The 13,964-nt window shown below is 39.5% G+C and overlaps 1 protein-coding gene across 1 annotated transcript in view; it reads right to left on the bottom strand.

Moving 5' to 3' along the window:
- Positions 1–13,964, bottom strand: part of IL2RA (interleukin 2 receptor subunit alpha) — a 59,345-nt gene that overhangs the window by 8,641 nt on the left and 36,740 nt on the right. The window contains exons 2-4 of the mRNA XM_023734408.1: positions 10,997–11,188; positions 9,994–10,104; positions 3,353–3,556 (exon numbers count right to left, since the gene is read on the bottom strand). Coding sequence (XP_023590176.1) covers positions 3,353–3,556; positions 9,994–10,104; positions 10,997–11,188 — 507 coding nt within the window. The remainder of the gene's footprint in view (positions 1–3,352; positions 3,557–9,993; positions 10,105–10,996; positions 11,189–13,964) is intronic.

Genomic DNA, 13,964 nt, shown 5'->3' with positions numbered 1-13,964 from the left:
CACAACTAGATGGTGCCCAGCTACCACCACCAACTGCTCTGACAGGGATCACAATAGACGGTCCCAGACAGAGCTGGAGAAAAATGTAGAACAAAATTTTAATTCACACACACACAAAAAAGACCAGACTTACTGGTCTGACACAGACCAGAGAAACCCCAAGTATGGCCCCCAGATACCCTTTTAGCTCAGTAATGAAGTCACTCCTGAGGTTCACCCTTCTGCCAAAGATTAGACAGGCCTGTAAAACAAAACAAGACTAAATGGGCACACCAGCCCAGGGGCAAGAATGAGAAAGCAGGAGGGGACAGGAAAGCTGGTAATAGGGAACCTAAGGTTGAGAAGGGGAGCATGTTGACATGTTGTGGGGTTGGCAACCAATGTTACAAAACAATATGTGTATTAATTGTTTAATGAGAAGCTAGTTTGTTCTGTAAACTTTCATCTAAAGTACAATTAAAAAAAAAAAAAGAAAACATAAAAATAAATAAATAAAAAGGAAGTCTAGGAATTGGCTAAAATTTGAGCACTGAACATGCATCTGGTTCTCCCTCCCCCATCAAAACCCTAGCAATAACAGGAGAAAAATGTATTAATAAGAGAATAAATCCATAAGAGCACCCAAAAGCAAGAAACTATGCTATCAGTAGATCAAAAATTTTGAGGACTCCTTGAAAAAAGATATAACCAGATTGAGGAGGAAAACCAAAGACCAAAATACATGCTGAAGAAGAATGCAGTAAAAAGTGGCAATTACTTTAGGGGTATGCCAAGCTCAGAGGAAATAGATTCAAGAAACAGTAAAGACCTTAGGGAGTCCCTGGTGCAAATGATTAACGTGTTTGGCTGCTAACTGAAAGGTTGTCAGTTCAAGTTCACCCAGAGGCACCTCTGAAGAAAGGCCTGATGATCTGTTTCTGAAAAATCAGTCACTGAAAACCCTATGGGGCACAGTTCTACTCTGATGTGCATGCGGTTGCTGTGAGTCAAGGTCAATTCAAAGACAACTCGTAAAGATGTAGGAAAATTCCTGGGGGATGATATTGAGAGGGGCCTTGTGGTTTTCCGTGCTTTGGGCCGAGCAGCAGGGGCATTTGCCTCAAGTCTAAAGCAGTAAGTGTGGCCACTTGAGCTGAAAAGGAAGGGCAGTGCCCTGGGTGACCGGCAACACCTAGGAGGAATGGGGAACCTATCACAGAAGAAAATCTACTGACACACCCTGGCAATCAGCGTGTCTTGTTTCTTCCCCACACTCACTGAAGGCAGGCTTTGGGAAAGATACACAGTATTCCCAAAGAGGAAGATAGGGGATATGAGAAATGGTGGTGATCAAACCAATAAATCTTACTGTTAAATGTAAGTAACTTTTGATTGTAGAAATATCCATCAGGTTCTTAGAATGAAAATGCCAGAATATCTCAACGTGAGTAGGTTGTATGTATGCATGAGTGAGTGAGTGAGTGAGTGAGTGTGTGTGTCTGTGTGTGTGTTTGCATCAGAGAAAGAAAGTAATTGTATGCTGAAGTTTTTGTCCTGTTAAGTGAGGGATTATTGTGATTAACTCCATGCTGATACGAAATACATATTTAAATGTGTGTTTTTAAAATATAAGGGGAATCACTAGAAGAATAAAAATAGGATTATTAATTTTCAAGCCGTTAGAGGAAAAAACTAAAACAAAGAAAACTCAATCCAATAAAAGGCAGAAAAAAAGTAAAAAGTATAAAAAGAATGATAAATAGAACACATATTATAAGGTGACCAAAATAAGTCTAATCATTTTGGTTATTACAATAAATATGAATAATTTAAATTCTATTATTAAAAGACAGAAATTTAAATTCTACTATTAAAAGACAGATTGGATTAACAACAACAACAAAAATTCCAGCTATACACTATTTATGAGACACATCTAAAAATGACATTTTTGTTGTTAGTTGTAGTCAAGTTGATTCTGACACATGGCAACCCCATATGACATTAAAGTTTGAGAATAAGGGGATTAAAAAAAATACCGGGAAAATACAAACAAAAAGACAGAAACGGAGCCATGTTAAAATCAGACAAAACAGAAATCAAGGTAGCAGCATTAAAAAATATAGAATGAGATATTTTATAAAGATAAAAGTTACAATTCACAAAGAAAATTAAAAAAAAAAAACACGGACCTCTAGGTACTTAACAATGTAGATTTGAACTACATAAAGCAAAATACTGCTTAGCATTTCAAGGACAAATTGACAAACATTCAATCCTTGTGGGACATTTTAGACTCTTTTAGATATTGATAAACCAAAATGAGATCTCTATCTATTCCTACATATATATATTATACTTACAATATATACATGAGAGAGAATGAGAGAGAGAAAGGGAAAGAGAAAGAGGTATCACCACCATGTTCCCTTCACCTAGAACATTTACTAGTGTATACTAGATAGTCACAGATTTTTTGTAATATTCACGAATGAATGGTTGGATAAAAGAACATTGTCCTTCAGAAAGGATGCTGGGTGGTCAGGAGTAGGCCCTGGTTTCCTCTTATTTATCTATTCCATGGCTGTAACCAGACCTTGCCTCTGCCTACCTTCCTTCTAAAGCCTACCTTTCAGTCCTTTCCCTGCACATTTGCATTTTTATCAGGGGTCCAAAACCCAAAACCAAACCCGTTGTCATTGAGTTGATTCTGACTCATGGTGACCCAATGTATCACAGAGCTGAACTGCCCCATAGAGTTTTCTTGGCTGTAATCTTTATGGAAGCAGTTCGACAGGCCTTTTTTCCACAGTGCTGCTAGATGAATTCGAACAGCCAATCTTCATGTTAGTAGTCAAGTACAAACTGTTTGTGCTACCCAGGGACTTTTTTTTTGTTTAAATCAGAGATCAGGTAGGGAAATTACACAAGGTAAGGAGCATGCTAACAATGGAGCACTATACAAATAATGTATTTATATTATGTGTGAGTCAAAGGTAGAAACTGTGTGTGGAGAGATTGGACTTTCCCTTTTGAACTGCAAGAAGTCTTGGTAGCTTAGAGAAAGAAGTGGAATTTCAGGGTCTGCTAGAAAAGCATTATCCCCAGTGAGGCAACCCTTGAAAGAACTTTGCTCCTCTTTGGTCTCTTACTCTTTATCCTCTGCCAGGGTATAGAGGGACCTTTGGGGGAGGAGACCTTCTAGTTCACACAGTCTATTTTTTAGAATGTGAAAAAACTGAGGCCCAGGGAGATTAAATGGCTGCCCAAGGTCACATAGCTGATGAAGTTAGGAATTTCACCCTGCTCAGCCTGATGGAGAAAAACAATGTAGTGGACCCAAGAAGGGCGCCACAATACCTGGAAACAATACCTGTAATAACTTCATTTGTGCACGTGAGCCGGGGCTGTGTCCATCTTGTTTTCCCACAGATCACTCTGCAGGTGCTTTCGGCAGGGCCTCTCCGTTGAGCCCAGTATCCGTTGGTGCACTGGTATTGAACTGTCTGCCCCACCACAAAATGATACTTTCTCCCCATAGCTTCGTGTTTCCATGGTGGAGGCTCCCTGCAGTGACCTGGAAGAGGGAAAGGAAATTCTGAAAGTAAGTTGGGAAACGCACTGTGAGTCAATCCAAGTCGCCTCTTTCCAGAGACTGAACATTGGTTCTTATTCCTTTGTTTGTTCATTCATTCATTTTCTTCATTCAGCAAATATGTATTGAGAACTTTGCTAGGCACTATGGGAAGGCACAAAGACCAAAGACCCAGTCAGTCCCATAAGGAGCCGACATTCAGTTGGGTAAGAAAGACATATGGAGGCAGAAAGTGGCGAGCGTGATCACTGAGGAGCAGATTCTTGTTATGGGAACACAGAGGAATGACTGATTAATTCTGATTGGTGCTACCCTAGAAGAGAAAGCACTGGAGCTGGCCCTTGAAAGATGACGAGGGACTTGATGGGTGGACAGGAGTGGGAAGTGTGGTCTAAGCTCAGGGAGAAGGGGGGGCTCAAGTCTGTTTGGGCCAATGATATGTGAAGAGCACCTGGGGTTTCCACTGGATAAATGAGAAAGCATTCTCTCACTGTGGCCGGTGGCCATCTTGGGATCAAGGGAGAAGGACTGGGGACAACGCCACAGCCCTGAAAAGGAAAGAGCTGAGAGAATCTCAAAGAAACGGAGGCTGATCTCTGATCAAGCCATGCCTGAAGTTGGACCCATGTGAGCCGTATCAAAGCCTCTGAAAATTTTCCATGCCCGATAACTTTCCATCTACCCAACTAAAACCCCAGAGACCATATCCTGCTCTGATTTAATCTCAGAATTTGCTCTGTCCTTGCATTCCCCACAACTGTACTCATGAAACTGCAGCACCCTCTCACCCCAGACATGTGGAACTGCATGTGCGCCCTGACTTTCCACAACCCTGGTACCTAAAGACCCTATGTAATCCCCCTTCCGCAGCAGGGGGCTGAGCAGTCCTGACCTGACTGTCTCCTGTAGTGCCAAGCCAAGCCAGTTGCTGTTAAGTCGATTCCAACTCATACCCTGTCTCAGGACAGAGTAGAACTGCCCCATAGGGTTTCCAAGGAGTGGCTGGTGGATTTGAACTGCCTGCCAATCTTTAGGTTAGCAGACAATCTCTTAACCACTGTGCCGCCAGGGCTTCTCCTGTAGTGCAGCACCTTGCAAATAATGACTGAGCTTTTGTTTTTGTCTCAGAAAAACATTTTCTTTTACCGTCAATAAAATTCAGAACTGTCTGAGCCTGTTTGAATTGAGTTTGTTTCTTTCGAATGAAAACATCCAAACTAAGACCATTGGTGAAACATCCCTTAGCCAGAACTTGCTGAGTAAAGACAACAAACGTTTACCTCTTGAGAAACCTTTCAATAATTGTGGAAGGTTAATATGAGCTAAGTTGATACAAAGTTGGAGGGGTAAAGGCATAAAAACATCAGCTTGCAACAATGGAGAAGGATGTAAAACAAAATTCTAACACATGCAAATAAGACCAGATTACTGGCGTAAAGGAGACTGGAGAAACCCTGAGAGTATGGCCCCCAGAAACCCTTTAAGCTCAGTGGTGAAGTCATTTCCGAGATTCACTGTTCAGCCGGGCAGTGGACAGCCCCATAAAACCAAATGGGACTAATGAGGCACAGCAGTCCAGGGACAAGTGCTGGAAGGCAGAAGGGGCCAGGAAAGCTGGTGATAGGGAACCCAAGTTTGAGTAAGGACAGTGTTGATGTGTTGTGATGTTGTTAACCATTGTCATAGGGCAACATGTGAGAATAGCAGCACAATCAGAAGAGCGTAGTCAAAGTCACTGAGCTGTGATGTAGAAATTTTTGAAATGTGTATCTCTGGCTATGTATATTTTCACAAAAAAAAAAAGGTCGAGAAGGGAGAGGGTTGACATGTCGTGGGGTTGTTAACCAAAGTCATAAAACAATATGTGTACTACTGTTTCATGAGAAACTATTTGTTCTGTAAGCCTTCACCTGAAGTACAATAAAAAAAAGAAAAAAAAAATCCTATGGAGAGACCACTATTATAAAAATCCAAGAAAGTTTTACCAACAGAAAAAAACAATCTTTGATGGTTACGAGGGAGGGGAAGGATGGAGAGGGGAAATTACTACTAGACAGTACACAAGTGTTAACTTTGGTGAGGGGAAAGACAACACACAATATAGGGGAAGTCAGCACAACCTGGCCAAGGCAAAGTTATAGAAACTTCCTCCAAAACAAACAAAAAAACCAAACCCATTGCCATCAAGTCAATTCCAACTCACAGCGACTCTATGGGACAGAGTAGAACCGCCCCATAGTGTTTCCAAGGAACTGCTGGTGGATTTGAACTGCTGACCTTTTGGTTAGCAGCTGAACTGTTAACCACTATGCCACCAGGGCTCCAGAAGCTTCCTAGACACATCCAAACACTGTGAGGGACCGAGTTACTGGGTCCAAAGTCTGGGGATCATGGTCTCAGGGGACATCTAGGTCAATTGGCATAACATAGTTCATAAAGAAAGTGTTCTACATCCTTCCTTGGTGAGTAATATCTCGGATCTTAAAAGCTTGCAAGCAGCCATCTAAGATACATCTATTGGTCCCATCCCATCTGGAGAAAAGAATAATGAAGAAAACCAAAGACATAAGGAAAATATTAGTCTAAAGAACAAATAGACCACATGAACCACAGCCTCCACCAGCCTGAGCCCCCAGATGGTGCCCAGCTACCATCACCAATGGCTCTGACAGGGATCATAATAGACGGTCCCAGACAGAACGGGAGAAAAATATAGAACAAAATTCAAATTCACACACACACACAAAAAAAGACCAGACTTACTGGTCTGACAGAGACTGGAGGAACCCCTGAGACTATGGCCCCCTGACACTCTGCTAACTCAAAACTGAAGCCACTCCTGAGATCCATCTTTCAGCCAAAGATTAGACAGGCCTATAAAACAAACAATTACATACACGAGGAACGTGCTTCTTAGTTCAATCAAGTATATGAGACCAAATGGGCAACATCTGCCCAAAAGCAAAGACGAGAGGGCAGGAAGGGACAGGAAAACTGGATGAATGGACACAGGGAACCCAGGGTGGAAAGGGAAAGAGGGAGAGTGCTGACACAATGCGAAGATTGCAACCAACGTCACAAATCAATTTGTGTATAAATTTTCAATAAGAAACTAGTTTTCACTGTAAACTTTCACCTAAAGCACAATAAAATATATAAAAAAATACTGGATTATAACTCAAAGTATAAAATACATACCCATATGTCCATACTGATAAAAATGATTGAATAAATAAATAAAGGCAATAGACATGAAGAATTCATGCAGAAGAATCCAAATAATTTATGTAGCTACTTTACCCTCAATGACATGGAGCATAACTCCCCACTTCTTAAGTGTGGGATCCACATAAGGACTTTCTTCCCAAGAGCACAGTATGGAAAGGGAGGGAGGGGGAAAGATAACTTTACAGTGGAGAAATCTGATAAATACTACCTCCAACCAGGTAATCAAGGTTAACATCAACAGTGATAAACCATATTGACAGTATGTACCCTTGATATTCACCGCCTGCCTGTCTGTAAGTTTGTTGTACTGTGGTGGCTTGAGTGTTGCTGTGATGCTGAAAGCTATGCCACCAGTATTTCAAATACCAGCAGGGTCACCCACGATGATGGATTGGTTTTCAGTGGAGCTTCCAGACTAACTAGGAAGAACGGCCTGGCAATCTACTTCTGAAAATTAACCAATGAAAACACTATGAGTCACAGAATATTGTCTGAGACTTCAACTTGCTTACTTTGGACGCGTCGTTAGGAGGGACCAATTGCTGGAGAAGGGCATCATGTTTGGTAAAATGGAGGGCCAGCGAAGTTGAGAGAAACCCTCGATGAGATGGATTGACACAATGGCTGCAACAGTGGGCTCAAACATACCAATGGTCATGAAGATGGCGCAAGACAAGAAAAGTTTCATTCTGTTATGTATGGGGTCACCATGAGCCAGAGCTGATGCAATGGCAACTAATAACAACAACATTTTTGAAGTGATGTGATGAGAATTGCATTTTACCTCTGTAGTCTTTCTCTGGAAAAAACAAAATAAAACATTACCCCATTCTAATCATGAGAAAAACATCAGGCAAATCCCACTGAAGCACAGCCTATGAAACACCTGACTAATACTCCTCAAAACTGTCAGAGTGAACAAAAACAAGGAACATCTGAGAAACTGTCACAACCAAGAGGAGCCTAAGGAGATGTGAAAACTAAATGTAATGGAGTATTTTGGATGAGATCCTGGAACAAAAAAGGACAATAAGGAAATGCCGAGAATATTCAAAGTATGGACCTTAGTTAATTAAAAAAAAAAAAAAAAATGCTATGGAGCACAGTTCTACTATGATTCACATAGGGTCATGTGACTCGAAGGCAACAGTTTTTTATTTGTTTGTTTGTTTTTTGGAGGTCTTACTCCAGTTCTATTACGTGAGCTTAGCCAAGTCTTATAACTTCTTTGTGTCACAGTTTCTTCAGCAGTAAATGGGAGTAGTACTTCTGCTCCTTGACTCATTGGGTTGTGAGGCTTACATGAGGATATGTATATATGATAAAGCTCTTTGTAAGGTCACAAAATTAGCATAGAGCCATAGGGTCTCAGGAGCCCTGGTGGCACAGTGGTTAATGGATTTGGCTGTTAACAAAAAGGTCGGCAGATCAAATCCACCAGCCGCTCCTTGGAAACCCTATGGGGCAGTTCTACTCTATTCTATAGGGTTGCTATGAGTCGGAATCGATGGCAATGAGTTTGGGTTTTTTTTTGTTTTTTTGTTTGTTTGTTCGTTTGTTTGCTTGTTTTGGCTATAGGGTCTCATAAGGGTTGCTGGTCTGCAAAAAGCTCAGGTTTTCCTAACAGGCTCTGTCACTCCCTGACATTAGGAATTAAACATTAGTCATTTTGAAGAGGAGCAGGCAGGCGAGGTGATAGTCGCAGTGCTCACTCTTGTGCAGTGCATTAGCTGGGAGCTGTTTGTCTACAGCTTTTCAGAATCCCCAGCACAGCACATTTTACAATCAGAACCTGTAAGAAACACCTGAAGGAAATTGTTTTGCTTGCAGTTCATTGTCTTGTACTTAAGGGAAAAATACAGAGCATTTCCTCGAGGGAAAGGACTGTTGTTCTATTCCTATTTATATCTTCTGTCTGCAGTACCTGACATGCAGTTAGTCCCAACACAAGCTTTTTTTTTTTTTTAAGACGCTTTTTTTTATTGTACTTCAGGTGAAGGCTTACAGAACAAATAGTTTCTCATGAAACACTAGTACACATATTGTTTTATGACATTGGTTAACAACCCTACAACACGTCGACCCTCCAACTTCTCAACCTTTTTTTTGGTGAAAATACACATAGCCAAAGATACACCATTTCAAAAATTTCTACATGCACAGTTCAGTGGCATTGACTACGCTCTTCTAATTGTGCTGTTATTCTCACTTAAGATGAAGGCTTACAAAACAAAATAGTTTCTCATTTAACAGTTACTACAAATGTTGCCCTATGACAATGGTTAACAATCTCACAACATATCGACAATATCCTTACTCAACCAGCTTCCTTGTCCCCTTCTGCTTTCTGGCCCTTGTCACTGGACTCCTGTACCTCGTTAGTCTCATTTGGTTTTACGGGGCTGTCCACTCCCAGGCTGAACAGTGAACCTCGGAGGTAACTTCACCACTAAGCTAAAAGGGTGTCTGGGGGCCATACTCTCGGGGTTTCTCCAGTCTTCTTTAGGCCAGTAAATCTGGTCTTTTTTTTGTGAGTTAGAATTATGCTCTACATCCTTCTCCAGCTCTGTCCAGAACCCTCTGTTGTGATCCTGGTCAGAGCAGTCAGTGGTGGTAGCTGGGCACCATCTAGCTGTACTGGACTCAGTCCGGTGGAGGCCTTGGTAGCTGTGGACAATTAGTCCTTCAGACTAATCTTTTCCTTGTATCCTGTTCTCTTCATTCTCCCTTGCTCCCGAAGGGATGAGACCAGTGGAGTATCTTAGATGGCCGCTCACAGGCTTTTAAGACCCCAGGCACTACTCACCAAGGTAGAATGTAGAGCATTGTCTTTATAAGCTGTGTTATGCCAATTGAGCTAGATCCAACACAAGCTTTTTGAACTGAATTGAGTTGAATTCTATTTGGCCAGCTCCCAAACCTATGAAATATGCATTATGTCCAGGGAAAAGAAGCCCTGAGACCAGGTTGGCTGCCATAAGAGTGGTTTGAGATGCTGAGAAAATAGCCTGCAAACACTACTGAATAGCTCTTGTCCACCTAATACCTTAGAAAATGGGAATGAAATGATGTGCTCACGGGTAGTGGGACAGACTTTCCTCCTTTGGGGAACACTATTTCATATACCTACAAAAGAAGGGTCGGCTCTTGGGAGTCAGGCAGAGGACAGTTGTTTGAAATCCATCTCTTACCTAGAAGGTTTTCTTGGTCCGGGGGCTGCATTTGACTTCGCATTTCTGTGGTTTTTCTTTCCTCTTGTTCTTCAGGTTTAGGTGTAACTGGTTCTCCTGTGTTCCTAGGGGCTAGAGAATATGTGTGGAATGAAGCAATTAACTTCACAAATGCTAAAAAAAAAAAAAAAAAATATAAAACACTGTTCATTCATTTACGCACTCAAAAAGAGTGTCTATTTAGTATCTGGGAAGTGCCAGACAACATCTGGGTGCTGGTTACAAAGATGAGCCATGCCCTGGGGGTGCTGTCAGTGGGTCCTGCTTCCACCCAAGCTCAGCGCTGTCCTCTTGATATTCATGTGCATAATTGCAACACCTACACTGTGTTTTAGACAGAATGAACGATTTTCTGGTGGAGGTGTGTGTATGTCCCCAAAAGGAACTCCATTCTTTTAACCAATTCTGTCAACATTGTGCATGGATATGTGGCTGACAGCAATTAGGAGTGGTCTGGCTCAATGATCCACTGGCTCCTTTGCTCCCCTAAAGCAATTCGGAACTTATAAAGTTAATTCAGCCTTATATGTCAATATTTTTCACTAGAACTATTTTCAAATTGTTCTGTAATTTTTAGTGTAATGTCTTCCCCCTGTTCCTTGAAGTGTAAACTTCTTGAGGCCTATGTCTATTGTATCTCCAGGTCCTAGAACAATCCTTGAGAACTAATAATCAAAACCCATTGCTGTTGAGTCGATTCCAATTCATAGAGACTCTATAGGACTGAGTATAGAACTGAGCCATAGGAACTAATAGATGCACATTAAATATTTGTTTAACAAATAAATATTCCAGGAACTACTAAAGTTAGTTATCATCTGTGTGTAGAGTAAAATGTTAACTTTTCTGAGGGAGAGTGGACCAGTGAATTTTTGTTTATAGGGCTGAGTGAACAAAAGCTGAAGCTGTGTCTCTGTGTGCTACAGTTCCCCTTCCCTTGGTAGTTACAAAAGGAATCACTTACAGTTACTTATGCATTGACATTTGTTCTCCCAGGAAGTGTGGCTAGAGTTTCCCTTACAAAGCATATAGGGTGATCCATTACTTATTCTGCGAAAACCTTGCTTGCATTCACAGTTTAGTATGGTGCCATTCTTGTACGTGTGGGCTTTGAAAGTGGCATATCTGATTTTTGGTGGAGCATCAAAACAAAACTCTGCAAAGGAAAAAAAAAACTTATTAGGAGTTCAGAAGGTTCCCGTCAGACACTAACATATCTAACCATGTAATTTAATCACGTTCTTCCCTGTATTTGTAATATTTATATATAACCTGCATTTTCCTAGAAAGGAACTAAGGCTATTACCATTGTTCTTTAGAAACCTTTGTATCATAGATAGTTCAAAAGTTAACCAAAATAAAGAGAGGAAATGAAGAATAGGAGGATAAAAGCGCAGATGGAACAACTAGGAAACAGATATCTACAAGGTAGATCTAAATCCAACCATATCAATAATTACATTAAATGTAAATGGACAAAGCACATTATTTAAAAGGTAGAGATTTTCAGACTGAATAAAGCAGCAGGACCCAACTATATGCTGCCTGCGAGATTATATACTTTAAATATAAAGACAATGCTAAGTTAAAGTAAAAGGATAGGAAAAAGATATAGCATGCAAAAGTAAACATAAAAAAACCTGTATTGCTATATTAATGTCAGAAAGCTGGTTTTAAGATAAAGAGCTTAAAAAAGATAAAGAGGAATATTTCATTATAAAAGTCTCAATTCACCAGAAAGCAAAAAAATCCTAAATGTCTATGCATCTAATAATAGAGTTTCAAAGTTCAGAAAGAAAAAAATTGGTAGGATTAAAGGGAAACAGACAAATCCACAATCAGTAAAAAATTTTAACACTATTCTCTCAATAATTGATACACCAACTAAATTAAAATCAGTAAGATCTAGACTTAATAATTATTAATCAACTTTATTAATCGCCATTTATAAAATATTATATCCAACAAATGCAGAATACGTATTCTTCTCAGCTGCACATTGGACATCTACTAAGTTAACCAAATGATGCCCCATAAAATGTCTCAATAAATTTCGAAAGATTGAAATCTTATAGACTATCTCCTTTGACCACAGTGGAATAAAATTTGAAATAAACAAGGTATCTAGAAAATACCAAATATTTGAAAATTTAAAAACACAATTTTAAATAACCCATAGATCAGAGAATAAATCACATGAGAAAGTAGAAGATAGTTCCAAATAAATTCTAATAAAAATACAACACATCAAAATTTGTTGGATGCAGCTAAAGCAGTGCTTAGAGAGAAATTTATAGTTTTAAATAATTTTGAATGATTATATTGGAAAAAATAAATCAATGATCTATGCTTTCATGTTAAGAAGCTAGAAAATATAAGCAAATTAAACTCAAAGTAGTAGAAGGAAAAAAATAATAAGAATAAAAAGGAAATCAATAGAATATAAAACAGGCAAACAATAGTGAAAATTAACAAAGCCAGGAGCTGATTCTTTGAAATAATTAATAAAATTGATAATCTCTTAGCAAAACTGAAGAGGGAAGGATGAAAGGAGGAAGGAAGAGTGGGAGAGCGAGAGAACTAATAACCAATATTAGGAATGAGCAGAACATCACTATAGATTCTAGAGACATGAAAAGGATAAGGCAATACTATGAACATATGTATGTAAATAAATTTGACAACTTAGATAAAATGAACAAATTCAATGAAAAGTAATATTTGCCAAAACTAACACAAGAAGAATTAGAAAACAAGAATAGCTTTGTATCTATTAAAGTAATTGAGTTCATCACCAAAAACATTCCCACAAAGAAAATTATAAGTCCCAATGATTTCACTGGTTAATTCTACCAGATATTTAAGAAATAAATAGTACCAATCTTATGTAAACTTTTTCAGAAAACAGGGGGAAGTGGACACTTGCTACCTAATTTTATGAAGCCAGTAAAACTTTGATATCAAAACTTGACTAAGACATTGCAAGAAAAAAATTACAGATCAGTATTCTTTACGAATATAGATCCAAAATTCATATAAAAGTATTTGCAAATCATATACAAAAATATATAAAAAGGATAAAACATTATGATCGAGTGAGGTTTAACCTAGGCATGTGTCATGTATTGAATCGTGTCCCCCCAAAATATGTGTCAACTTGGTTAGGCCATGATTCCTGGTATTGGGTAGTTGTCCTCCATTTTGTGATTGTAATTTACCTATACGTTATAAATCTTAATCTCTGACTGTGATTAATGAGGCAAGATTGGATTATGTTAAGGAGGATTAGGGTGGAATGTAACACCTTTGCTCAGGTCACATCCCTGATCCAATGTAAAGGGAGTTTCCCTGGGGTGTGGCCTGCATAATCTTTTATCTTATAAGAGATAAAAGGAAAGGGAAGCAAGCAGAGAGTTGGGGACCTCATATCACCAAGAAATCAATGCCAGGAACAGAGCGCATCCTTTGAACCTGAGGTTCATGGTCCCCCCCTTAGACTAGTAATACAGTCCCTCAGAGAGTTTGGATGTGTCTATTGAGCTTCTATGACCTTGCCTTGGACAAGTTGTACTGGCTTCCCCAGTATTGTGTACTGTCTTACCCTTCACCAACGTGTAACACATATTTGACAAAAGACTTGTGTCCAGAACATAAAAACAAACAAACAAAAAAAACTGCAGATGAATACCAAAAGGCAAACAACCCAATAAATAAATGGGCAATGACTTGAACAGACAATTCTCAAAAGAAGATATATGGAGGACTTCTGGCAAAATGGCGCTCTAGGCAGAAGCACCACGCTGTCCCTCCACAGCAAAGATCTGAATAACTACGCCGAACAGAGAAAACAACAATCCTGAAACCCTAAAACATCAAATGAAGAGATAAAGAACTCAGCCAAGCACCAAATGGAGTGAGAAAACTGACAGAGA

This window comes from Trichechus manatus, unplaced genomic scaffold, assembly GCF_000243295.1.
Source record: "Trichechus manatus latirostris isolate Lorelei unplaced genomic scaffold, TriManLat1.0 scaffold00067, whole genome shotgun sequence".
Classification (NCBI taxonomy): Eukaryota; Metazoa; Chordata; class Mammalia; order Sirenia; family Trichechidae; genus Trichechus; species Trichechus manatus.
This window is presented reverse-complemented; position numbering and strand designations above follow the sequence as displayed.